We start from the raw sequence: 13060 nt of genomic DNA on the forward strand, positions 1-13060 counted from the left end.
TCAACAGTGCAATTGTACAAACTGCATCCATTGTTTTTACATACTGTCATCGTGGATTTGATCATATTGAACGAAACGATTTCCAGCATGAAAAAAAGGGACAAGATGAAAACATAACGTAAAGATGTGGTCACTTTGAAATACTCCTCCCAAGGCCTCATCATCCTTCTGATGAATCAAAGGTTTTTAGTAAAACACAAAATATTTAATTCTTTTTGCACGGTTAAAACCAAAAGTTTTCCAAGTGACTTGAAATCTGGGCAAGGTAATAACATTTTGCGATATTGGTTTTGATTTAACTTTCTGGCTGGGATCAAAATCATCCAACAGATCTTTGGGTTTATGCTCAGATTCCACAAGGGCAAGACATTTACAGGAGGGAATGATGTGGAGAGAAGTTTGTAAATGTTCTAATTGAGATTAAGTAAGTTTTATTTAGAAAAATGTATATCAAGTAAACAATCGTGCGTATTGATCAATTGTGTCGTGCCTCTAATGTTTCTATAGGTGAGTCAGGTCGAGTCAAAGCCGTGCATGGAGCTACTGTGTGTACATACCTGCTACAGGGGGCATAGGAGGAAGAAGAGCGGCTTCTGTAAAACAGAAAGAAAACATGAATTTTTATTACATGAAAGAGGCAATTTGATCAGTTGAACCAAGCTGTTAGTTTTCTTTTTCTTTTTTCTTCCTGATAACTGTGTTTTTGTCAGTGTTTTTTTCTGTGCATTCTTTTTCCCTCATCCACATAATTGTGTAACTTTGTGTCTCTAAAAGCTCCAAATTATTTCACTGCCTTGTTCGAAAAACAAAAAAAAACAATAACAATTCCTGCTCATAAAACAATCAAGTTGTTAATTATTGTTAATTAATTCATTAACTGTATTTTCAGGCTTAAATATTTATATTGATAAATACTGACAAATTTGATCGATCAATATATCCACAAACTCAATACCAGGAACCTGTTGCTCTTAATAAATACCTAACTGAATTCATGTATTGTAATTGCACCATCTGATGCCAAATATCATTGATACATATCAGTGCGCTATATGACACATTTTTTTCATAAAGTTCCCTGCATTATTCCTTGACAGATTCACAAAAATTCACCCCAAAAAACACCTATCTCAAAAAGTGAAAAGGAAAATAATCCTGGATTGTCCTCTTTGAATTGAATCCACTCCAAAAGTTTATGCGTTCCTCCTTCGCCCATACCCCACTCTTTTTATTTGTTTAGTAAATTCAATTTAGTTCAGTCTGAAAGATTGTAGAGCCTTGGTGGAAGTATGCTTTGTTAGTTGTTAGTTAAACATGGGTGTTGCCATAATATAAGAGGAATGGTACAGAAATGAAAGTTTACCCTTGAGAGCTGGCAACATCCCAAAATCAGGGTATATTTTCCTTCTGCGACCTGGAAAATAAAGAGTCAAATTTAAGAATTAAAACTTTGAATATCACATCAACTTACTTTAGTAATTTCTTGTGTTATAGATGAGTAATGGTCTCAATAATTGATGAAAGATGACATTATAACAATACATGGGTTAGGGTTAACCCCAAACCCCCTAAACAAAATTATTTTCAAAAAAAATGTTCCTTTTCAACTCAAGAGAAATTCCGAGTTCCCCCGACCATCAGGTGTGAGCCAAACTTTGTCACCTCCGTGCATCTACAATATTGACATCATGACAGGTGAGGCTGGACAAATTCCAAGCTTTTCCTTCAGGCCCAGCTCAACACTGCACCAACAGTCATTTCATCGTCATATGTAAACTAGAGGGGCACCACGAGTGAATACCTCTGCCAAGTCTGATTGGCCACTTTATCACCATGTTGCATGAATGTATTGAGGCCAAATACATATGCCGTGTACACAGACATTAACTGCTTACAATTTCAGCTGTTGATAGATATTAGTGCTCTATAAGCCCAACATTTTTTGACAGATTAAGTAATCTGAACAAAATCGAGTCAAAGCCGTGCACGGAGATACTGTGTGTACATACCTGCTGCAGAGCCCATATGAGGACCAGTGAGTCATGTTAAACAGAAAGAAAATACCAGGAATCCGATGCTCTTATTAAATGCATTAACTTAATTCATGTATCGTAATTGCACCATCTGATGCCAAATATCATTGATACATATCAGTGATCTATATGACACCTTTTTTTCATAAAGTTCCCTGCATTATTCCTTGACAGATTCACAAAATTCCCCCCAAAAAACACCTATCTCAGAAAGTGAAAAGGAAAATAATCCTGGATTGTCCTCTTTGAATTGAATCCGCTCCAAAAGTTTATGCGTTTCTCCTTCGCCCATACCCCACTCTACCAGTTTCTAAAAATCGCTTCAGTGGTTTTTATGTAATCCTGCTAATAGACTGACAAACAGCGATGAAAACACAACCTCCTTGTCAGAAGAGACATGAACCTGCGATAATTCTTCACTTAGGGAACCAGCTAACGGACCAATCCAGAAGAGTCTGATGAAGCACAGAACATCATTGATAAAACAGAGAGCTATCAAGTGCTATATTGTACAGAAATTGTATTATCGTGTAGAAACAGCTCTCGCTTTGGGTTGTAAAGGGAGGAAATCATGACATTGGTCAGAGCACCAGTTACTCACGCAGTACGTCCATCTCAGCCCATGCTGATCGAAGCATAAAGAAACACACACATGTCACAGATATAAAGTTGCTCCACAACGTCCATGTAACTGAACAACTCTGATAGTGATCTCCCATCGTCAGATATCCTTCCAAAAATACCTTTGGTCCGAGTTCAGAAACTTCCCATCTCTGTTATTTTCCTTTTTAATCTCACAAGGCAATGACACATACAGGGTGGTTACATGTGAACAGTGCAATTGTACAAACTGCATCCATTGTTTTTACATACTGTAATTGTGGAGGCGACCGGCTTGAACGAAACGATTTCCTGCATGAAAAAAAGGAACAAGATGAAAACATAACGTTAAGATGTGGTCACTTTGAAATACTCCTCCCAAGGCCTCATCATGCTTCTGATGAATCAAAGGTTTTTAGTAAAACACAAAATATTTAATTCTTTTTGCACGGTTAAAACAAAAAGTTTTCCAAGTGACTTGAAATCTGGGCAAGGTAATAACATTTTGCAATATTGGTTTTGATTTAACTTTCTGGCTGGGATTCAAAATCATCCAACAGATCTTTGGGTTTATGCTCAGATTCCACAAGGGCAAGACATTTACAGGAGGGAATGATGTGGAGAGAAGTTTGTAAATGTTCTAATTGAGATTAAGTAAGTTTAATTTTGAAAAGTGTATATCAAGTAAACAATCCTGCGTATTGATCAATTGTGTCGTGTCTCCAATTTTTCTATAGGTGAGTCAGGTCGAGTCAAAGCCGTGCATGGAGATACTGTGTGTACATACCTCTTCCAGAGGACCTAGGAGGAGGAGGGGGTGCTGTAAAACAGAAAGAAAACATGAATTACATGAAAGAGGCAATTTGATCAGTTGAACCAAGTTGTTAGTTTTCTTTTTCTTTTTTCTTCCTGCTAACTGTGTTTTTGTCAGTGTTTTTTTCTTTGCATTATTTTTCCCTCAGCCACATAATTGTGTAACTTTGTGTCTCTAAAAACTCCAAATTATTTCACTGCCTTGTTTGAAAAAAACTAAAAACACAATAAGAATTCCTGCTCGTAAAACAATCAAGTTGTTAATTATTGTTAATTAATTCATTAAATGTATTTTCAGGCTTAAGTATTTATATTGATAAATACTGACAAATTTGATCTATCAATATAACCACAAACTCAATACCAGGAATCTGTTGCTCTTAATAAATGTGATAACTGCATTCATGTATTGTAATTGCACCATCTGATACCAAATAAAGCAGATGTCTCTAGCTTGGTATAACAAAGTGCCCTGACGATTTTGCAATGTGTTTATTTTGCTCAGGTTAGTTGCTTACGTGGAATGATAGCACTTGTCGTCAAGAAGCTATGAGAACCTCCTGCAGAACCTCCTGCAAGACCTAATCCAGAACCCCTCTGTGGGTTTGTGTGTGTACCACCTTCCTGTGGTTTATGAAGCACATCTGTGCTCTCTCCTGGAGGCTTGGTGACCACCATGGATGTAAGTGGGGTCACAAAGCTGTACTTCAGCGACAGCTCCAAGGCCTCCTCCTTCACTTTGTCCTTCTCCGGTCCAGACAACTGCAGCCTGTGTCACATGTGTTTTAAACAAGCTGACATTTGATCATCTGACAATGATTCAACAACAATTTGTTGTGTTTTCCAGTATTTATAACTATTAGGTGACTCAACATCTAAGTAGTTTTATAGAAATATAAGGTTTGCAGTCATTCAATCAATGACTGATTACAAACATAAGGACAAAAAGATGGCTGACATCAAACTCACTCTTTCTCCAGAAGCTGTTTGACTGTGAGGTAGGCCCAAACCCTCTGGATGAGGTCGTCAGACACTATTTCAGTGATGTTTGTTTCCAAAAACGTCACCTTGCTATTCCGCTATCAAGGTATAAATAGGAACTTTCACAAGAATAATCATAAATTATAACAATGAATTTTCTAACAGTTCATTATATGTGAATACTACGAAGATAACAAAGATTCCAGCAGATGTGCAGTGTGGAGCGATGCTTACAGAGAGGGCCACAACTTGTGGAATAAAGGTTTCAACGTTGTTGTCAGTGATCTGACCGGCCACCACGATCTCAGAACCATCATAATACTGGCTGAAGTTAGTCTGGGTTAAATTTGTCCCACCCAAATATATCATTGTCACATCTGTCAGCAGAGGAGTGGCCACCTCTACATAGAAACCCTGTTGAAACACAATGTGGTCACAATATGTTTCAGCTAAGATAAGAAAGCAGCAGATGGTCAGAATGAGGTAGACAAGAGAACATACACAAGTATTGAACAGAATGAAATAGGCAATGAAATTAAATTAAGTAAACAAAATTAAATTAAATATGCATAATATACACCTTTCACTACAAACTGAAACTGAACTTATTTGTAGAGAAACCTACAAGGTGCATTTGTACAGGACGGGTACATCAATTGAATTTGATACAATCATCCACTTATCAATGAAAATGTCAGAAATCACATGGTAAACGGGATATATTCAAAATGTGAAGGAAGCCTCAGCAGTGGAGAATACCCTCAGCTGTAAATCAGCATCAGAGTCGTCATAGATCCGCCGCGCCACACCATCGTTCTGCAGCGACATCGTCTTCAGGAACTCAAAGTTGACATCATAACCAAAACCAAGACAGTAGAGTGGGAATTTGCCTGCAATGGCCTCCTTTACATTTGACTTTATTCTTCCCAGATTTGTCACACCTGCAAAGACACATGACGTGTGGCAAGTTAAAAGTACCCTTAAACAGTGCAACCAAACAACTATCTAGGGTGAGTAAGAGGTTACAGTGCGTACATAAATACATTTTATAGACTTAATTGTTAAATATGTTAATGTCAAAATGTCGACATATTTTATCATTCTTTAAGTATTTGTACAAGTGTGTTTTATTATAACCTGAAGTTGGGTCTCCGTCAGTGAGAAGTATCAGGATCGATGCTGAACCTTCTCTGCGATGTGCATTCAGCATACGGGCTCCTTCCAACACTGCCAGGTTAATGTCCGTGGCTAAAATGAGATGGAAAATGTTTTATCCCTGCCATGCTGCTGTCGAATGCATTGCATCCCAAAATAAACATATTAATTGGCAAAACCTCACCTCCTCTATCGTTTATACGCTGTACAAATTCCTTGGCACCATCCAGGTTTTCCTTGCTGGCCTGAACAAGTTCTCGTTTCCAGTGAAAGATTTCACTGTCAAAGGTGATGAGACCAAAGTAGTCGTCTTCTGCCAGGTCACTCAAGATATGGAGTAATGCTATTCTCGTCTGAGAAACAGATAAAAATCATAATTAACTTTGATTTAAGTTAATCATGTCATAGATGTGTGTCAATTCAGGAGCTGCATCCTTCGAAGGCTTCTTTTTAAACACAGATGGTGGTGCGACATGGCTGACCTTTAAATACGGCTGACAAATGTGTCCTTTCATCCCAGAGCAGTGAAGGCTCCAACAGGTGGATCCTTCTAAGACTAACCTATCCCCAGAGCCATGGCGCTTCAGTGACAAAATGAATTTCAAAGAAATAATGGTGCCAGCAAACAACAAGACCAAAATCTCAGATGACTACACTTAAAATTACTTCAAATGTAAGGTGCACATGTGAAAGTATGATGCTGTGGTTGTATGCTTCGGCCACCCAGTGCAGTCTCAGTCTGCATAGATTCTTTTCTCAGACTCTGAGTCAGCCATTGTGACCTTTGACCTTTGGCTACCAAAGTCAATCAGCTAATCCAGTTAAACCAAGTCAATGTTTGTGCAAAATGTGAAAGTATTCGCTCAGGGCGGTTCGGAGATATCGCGTTCGCAAGGCAAGATATGTGATTTGCTAGCTCACAGTGACCAAGGCCTTTGACCTTCGACCAACAAAATCTCATTAGTTCATTCTTTAATCCAAGTGAACTCCCTGAAGGAGCTCTTGAGATATTTAGTTCACAAGAATGGGACATATGGACGGACAACTCAAAAACATTTTGCCAAGACAAAGGGCATTAAAACCTTTTGTCGCATGCAACAGCAGGATGCTATTACCCGTTAGTGGTAAAGGTGGGACAAGCTGGTGACGCAAATCGGGCCTGAAGAGATCTTATTTTAAATTTTCTCTCTGGGCTCCGTCGTAGGTCGCATAGACGGCATCCTCCGAAGAAAGCGACCGATGATACGGGACACAGCTCATCTGTCACAAACTCACTGTACCTGTTGAATTTTTCTGCCACTCATGGAGCCACTTTGATCAATAATGAAGACGACGTTCTTGGATATTCGGGTAAGATTAGATGGAGCGAAGTGATGAACAAAGTACCCATCCGAACTTTTCTGGAGAGTAAGAAGAAAGTTTGAGAGGTTAGAAAAGACAGAAGACAAAATACACATTTTAGAAAGCAAGTATTTTTTTTGGCCATCAATGCTAAATGCTGATAAATTAATCATTACAAAATCAAAGTACCTTAATGTCTCCAATCGAGGCCTTTCTGTTCACATCATACACAACAACCAGATCTCCATTCATACCCTGCTCTCCACAGCTGTCACATGTTTCCTGTTGGTCCTCTGTGGGGTAGAAATACACCCACGCCTGTAAACAGGAAGAATCAATAATAGTTTTCATCAATCGGAAAGATCATCAAATTTGAATAGATTCATTGTTATTGGCACGGCAAGTTGGTGAGAAATACAGTTTTTTACAGTGCAAACTAATGCAAATGTGAGATATACTGTGTGTAAAAATACATGAATGATGCTAGGAGAGGACCACAAGGATTAGCAATAAGCCAGTATTTTGAACAGTATTAACAGTTCTCCACAGCCATCGTCCCCACGACAACACTTCTAGTGGGGACTAGACTGAGGTTAATGTGAGGGAACCACAGAAGCAGATTCAACACATTATTGTTGAAGATACAAATGTAAATATTTCAATGTGTAAATATATATATATATAATAAACGTGAAAACGCTGAATTATGTAAAACACACATTTTTGGTAAGTTAACTCAAACATGTGAATTAACTTAACTTCTAAACCTTACAATTGCAATTTAGTTAAAGGTCCAGTGTGTAAGACATAGGTGAAAGGGATCAATAAGCAGAAATTGAATATAAAATAATCCTTTCATCTAAATTGAACAAATACTTGTTTTCTTTATTCTAGAATGTGGCCTTTATATTTAAATACTTTATATTTAGATCTGGAGCGGGTCCTCTCTACGGAGGCCGCCATGTTTTTTACAGTAGTTCAAACAGGACAAACTAAACACCTTTTGAGTTTGTATGACAACTGAAGGCTTCCACAGGTTCTCTTTCATGCTTGGAAGGGGAGGGTGAGGTGAGGGGTATTCAGCTGCAACATGCAACTTCACCACTAGATGTCACTAAATTCTACACCCTGAACCTTTAAATACGAATCAGTATTTCCCTGGCTGCTGTACCTGTTTATCTGCATGTGTTTTGGTGATGGCATTAGCCAGGTCCTTGGTGCTCAGTCCTCCTTGAACGTTAATGAAACTGATGCCGGCTTTCTCGTGAATATACACATCCACCTGACATTAAAAATGAAATAAAAATAGTTAAAGGCTCTACAAGATGTTATTGCCCCAGTATTGGTTTCCCAGATGACCACTGAAAAGACACACCTTGAAGTCTTTGACAGGCTGCATGGGGCGAGCGTGGATTTGCAGCTCGTACTTGCTGTTCCGGCGTTTCAGCAGCTCCTCGTATGTGAGTTCAAAGGTCACCTTTTTGTGAGGAGCTACAGTCACAGAAGTCTTAAATTCCTCCAAGGTCCTCCCAACAGAACTGCAGCACAGACAATAATCACAGCGTTAGAGCAGTGGTCCCCATCTCCCTGTGGAGCTTAGACCCTTTAAAATTAAATAATGTTTCTTGTGACACTTCATCGCAGGTTATAACCTCAGTGTGGATATGACTTTTGAAAATGTGAACTAAGGAGCAACTTCTCCTTCTCAGATTGATTCATATAGGGATTTAATAGGCTGGAAGATGTGAAAGTAGCTTTTGCAACAATTACATTTTTTCAAGAAAAGTCCCAAAGGTCACACAATGGTCTAAAATACAACATTAAACCCACTTCTATAAGACTTTAAAACTCAACGAATGTATATGTGTGAATTGATCTGTGCACCTGACAATCCCAGCGCTCTGGCCACGGGACACAGCATCAGTGTATTCTTGCTGAGCTTGCTCCTTTGCTTTCACAGCACCATCGTACAGCTGCCCATCAATAAACCTGAGGAAGAGCAGGGAAGATTTCCATTTCATACCCAAACTTTTCATTTGTTTTATGTTATTCAATGTGTAATTCCTCATGTGCAGATAGATGCCTGCAAATATCCACTGGTCATTTTTGCGTCACATACATTCTGAATTTACTGATGAAGGCATTCTTGGGAATCCGGACATGGAACTCTATTTCCTTGGACTCGTCCATGCGATTGGCCACACGGCTTGTAATGACAGTGGTGGCATAACGACTGGTCACTGTGGAGTTGATGTGAAAGCTGTAGATGTCCCAGTCCTCCTGAACAAATGTGGCAGACACATTGCACAATGTGAGTGTGTGTTTTCTTTACAAGGCTGCATTGATGTCTGGGTGTTGACTAACTGACCAAAGATCAGATGAAATGTGAAAAACAAGGTAACGGTGGGAGGCATCAGCTAAATCGCATTGGTCTGAGTGCAGAAACTCCCCATTCTCCTTATTTTTCATTTTGATTTCGCAACGCAATGTGTGTATGCTTTCAGAGATGCGCACACAACATTTACATCACACTGACCTATTTATAACAGGGGTAGATCCAGGAGCGGGGCCAGGGGGTCACTGGCCCCAGTTTGAATCTGATTGGGCCCTGAAGTGCCCCTGTAGTGTACAATAAATATAACTGTCCAGACTTTTTTATTTTCTACGCTTTTTTTGAGTACACAATTTGTTTTAAAAAGTAACCATTGTCAGACTATATTAAAAAAAGTTTGGCTTTGTTCAAAGCTATGGAGCTAACAGTAAACAAGAAATCTCTCTGTAGATTGTGGCCCCTTTATGCCCCCGATTTAGAACAATCCTAGATCCGCCACTGCTCTTTAGATTTAAGAATTTTCCATGACACTAAGATTTAAAGATTTGTATTTATAGGGAGTCTGTTTCTGGTCTGCAGGAGGGAGATGAGCCCTTAACTGTGACTATGTCAACATATTTATGTCCCTACAACATGATAAAAGTAAGTTCAGACACACACACACACACACACACACACACACACACACACACACACACACACACAATATCAAACAACATTGAAGGTAGAGAGCCAGCGGGTCTTGAAACTGATGTTTATCAGAGGCAGAGTTCAGTGTGTTGCAAATGCTGAGCTATGCTGAAAATAAGCAAGAGTCTCACATGTTATAACTGTCTGTCAAATGCAATTATAGATGTATATATATTTGAAAGATTCTTCTTCCTGGCAGTGTGGTTCTGTCTCTGTCTACTAGGTTTTGTAAACTTACCTTGATTGGCAGAGTGGTAACCAAAGCCAGCAGCAGCCCAAAGAGGGTGACGTACACGACAGCTCTCTCCATGATAACCTCTCCCACCAGAGTGCAAACCAGAAAGCTGGAAACGTCTTTTAAACCCAAACAGGAATAGATTTTTTTTTTAGGGCAAACTCTTCCCCCTCTGGGAAAAACACACACACCCACCCCCACATACACACTAATGTTCTGCATACTACCAGGAATCAAATATAAAGAAATCCTTATCACAGGGTGAGGGGAGCAGAAACTCAGCTAATATTTAGCTGAACGCAAAATAATTTATCACGCAAACACGGAAAACTTCAGGACAGAGAGACATACTGAGCACTGAAAACAATTACATGACAAATACTGTATGGTGTCAAGCAAAAAGGAATTTATTATCACTGTCTTCAAATATGTACAGCTTCTCTGGGAAAACTACCTTTCATGGCAAGCGTTGAAGAGAGACAGGAGTTACTGTGTGAAGCACAAAGAAAATAGCTGCTTAAAAGAAAAAAAATCTATGTCATCCTGAAAGAAACTGTGCCTTTAAGAGAATTATTCATTTTAATTTTAAAATATTGTCATTTTGTGCAAACATTGCGGAATTTTATTAGGGCACAATCAAATTAACTCATAAAGTTATGTTTACTCACTACATGGAGTAATAACTAAGCCTGTGCAAACTGCTGTTTAATGATTAAGACTAACTCCTGATGATGCCAATGATGTTACTGAGGTGCATTATGGGAAATGCGGTTGCCAGCGTTTCTGGATCTTCACCCATGCTTGAGAGTCAGAGTATCTCAGCCTCTGTTGTTCTCTTGTGAGACCCCCGGCTGTACTGAAACATAATGACCCATTTAACTAAAACAATAAGGTAGGAATACTATGTTAAAGTTAAAGGGGATGAAAGAGATGAAAATAACTGTTTTGCTATGTAAGTTATTATACCAGTCCTACTTCTAAACTACATCGATTTTTGCCACTTATTTTTACAGAATACATCAAATCACCGATGCATTCAACTAACGATTCCTCTGAGGGAATCATACAATAACCTCAAAATTAAAGATGTTATTTTTCGAGGCTGTACTTTTGAAATAACTGAAGCGGTGATAGTGCAATATTTGTTGGAGATCTTTCAAATGAATCCAGCCACGATAAATACAATTAGCTGCATGAGCCGGGTGATTGTGTGAGGCCAGCGTCTAATCAACACAATTTACAAAACCTATTCATTTTACAAAGAGTTGTGGTCTCTCGTTAGTTCACATTCTTCATGACTGTGCCTGTAACATCCTCATATCATCAGCATGTATCAAACAGCCACCAGCCAAACAGTAATCTCTTAAAAACCGCAAAGGCAACGATATACAGTATAAAGCTACAGACTGCATTGGTAGAGGTATGGGATGATTATGATTTTTGACTCGTGCGCCGAGTCCTTCAGCCCTCCTTGTCGTATGATTTCAATACCGTAAAATCCTCCCGTGACTCACCACATCTACCTGTGCACATTCAGAATGTCAGTGTATTCATGCAGGCTGTGGTGCAGGTGGCAGAGCAATCCCACCAAAACTAACTCCGGTGAACAAGGAAAAACTTACAGTTTTTAAATAACCTAACTTGTTTTCTGAACATTTTCTTACAATCTGTGATATTTGATGAGCTGCAACCACGACCTGATTATATTACGTTCCATCGCTAAACTAAATGGTTTTTTTTTTTTTAATCCACATTCGTTATTCAAATCGTTTAATTTACCTTTGGAGGTGAAAGCATATATATAGAATATCTAGTATCTGCTTTGAATCTAAATGCTTTTCTTCAGAAAACTGAAACTGCAATTCAAGGCACTCTCGCAGGTGTTTTTTTATTTTTTTTACACCTGAAGATGAAGTTCAAATTCATTCAAATCAAGTTTCAAGCGCTTGTGCTGGAAGCATTTCATCGATGAAGAATGAAACCTGTCCTTGGACTGAGAGAACAGAGTAAAGCAAACCGGCCCTAGTGACCAGGAAGTCAAGTCTTGACATTGAGCATGCTTAGTTTGGGTTTGCTTGTCTTTTCTTGGCGAGAACGTGTTCAGGCAGACTTGCGGTGGTGTTTCCTGGGTTTTCCATCGCCCTTCCCCACACTGGCCAAGCTGTCATAGCCATCGCTCGTTTCCTTACCAGATGCCACATCAGAGTTGAGACTACAAAAAGAGAAAAGTTTAAAAATGATTAATCACATATTCAGGTTGTTGACGCATTTTCATCACATAAAGTTCACTTGAAGAGGACACACACCTGTCATACGCATAGCTGGGTAAAGATACTGGTTTGTCCTGAAGCACATCCTGAGGACAGAAAAACAGGTATATGTGTGAATTTGAAAGGCAACTGTGTTTAACATGCTTTCTGAGTAATAATCAAACGTCACTGATTTTATCCAGTTTAAAAAATTTGCACAGATTAATATCAGACTCAAAAATGTGCAAACGTTTGCTTCATTCACACCTCAGCACTGGCCTCTTGTTGAAGGGTGCTTGATGCAAATGTTGTTTCGCGGTTTTGCTGAGTCGTGGCTAGCCTGGCACACTCAGGCAGTGACACTGCCGTCTGGATGCCAGCAGGCTGCAGAACTGGAGCAGAGCCTGAAGCTGCGACAGGAGCTGAAGCTGGAGCAGAAGCTGGGGCTGCAGATTTACCTGGGACTGGCAGGGTGAAAGGGATTGGAGCCAAGACCTTATAGAGGTGGCGTAAGTGATTATAATCTAATTCAGGTTTCGTCAAGAATGTGGCTCTGCCAGGCCACATTACATTGTTTCTACTGATCACCAACAAGGTGCATTTGTGCTCACACAAAATGCTCTTAGAGATT

General features: G+C 39.2%; 1 protein-coding gene and 1 long non-coding RNA gene across 2 annotated transcripts in view; both read right to left on the reverse strand.

Moving 5' to 3' along the window:
* Positions 1–10311, reverse strand: part of LOC117761518 (inter-alpha-trypsin inhibitor heavy chain H3-like) — a 44195-nt gene extending 33884 nt beyond the window's left edge. Inside the window, exons 1-14 of the mRNA XM_034585476.1 lie at positions 10184–10311; positions 9043–9203; positions 8808–8912; positions 8299–8461; positions 8095–8205; positions 7113–7241; positions 6863–6982; positions 5767–5935; positions 5565–5675; positions 5187–5368; positions 4662–4841; positions 4416–4525; positions 4011–4215; positions 1708–1717 (exon numbers count right to left, since the gene is read on the reverse strand). Of these exons, the coding sequence (XP_034441367.1) occupies positions 1708–1717; positions 4011–4215; positions 4416–4525; positions 4662–4841; positions 5187–5368; positions 5565–5675; positions 5767–5935; positions 6863–6982; positions 7113–7241; positions 8095–8205; positions 8299–8461; positions 8808–8912; positions 9043–9203; positions 10184–10255 (1828 nt within the window). The 5' untranslated portion in view covers positions 10256–10311. The remainder of the gene's footprint in view (positions 1–1707; positions 1718–4010; positions 4216–4415; positions 4526–4661; positions 4842–5186; positions 5369–5564; positions 5676–5766; positions 5936–6862; positions 6983–7112; positions 7242–8094; positions 8206–8298; positions 8462–8807; positions 8913–9042; positions 9204–10183) is intronic.
* A 561-nt stretch (positions 10312–10872) lies between these two features.
* On the reverse strand, positions 10873–12982 carry LOC117761519. The gene is made up of 3 exons (XR_004613839.1): positions 12697–12982; positions 12487–12536; positions 10873–12392 (listed from the first exon to the last, which is right to left on the reverse strand). It is a non-coding gene; the product is annotated as an uncharacterized LOC117761519 (long non-coding RNA).
* Between the last annotated feature and the right edge of the window lie 78 nt (positions 12983–13060).

Source organism: Hippoglossus hippoglossus, chromosome 5, assembly GCF_009819705.1.
Source record: "Hippoglossus hippoglossus isolate fHipHip1 chromosome 5, fHipHip1.pri, whole genome shotgun sequence".
NCBI lineage: Eukaryota > Metazoa > Chordata > Actinopteri > Pleuronectiformes > Pleuronectidae > Hippoglossus > Hippoglossus hippoglossus.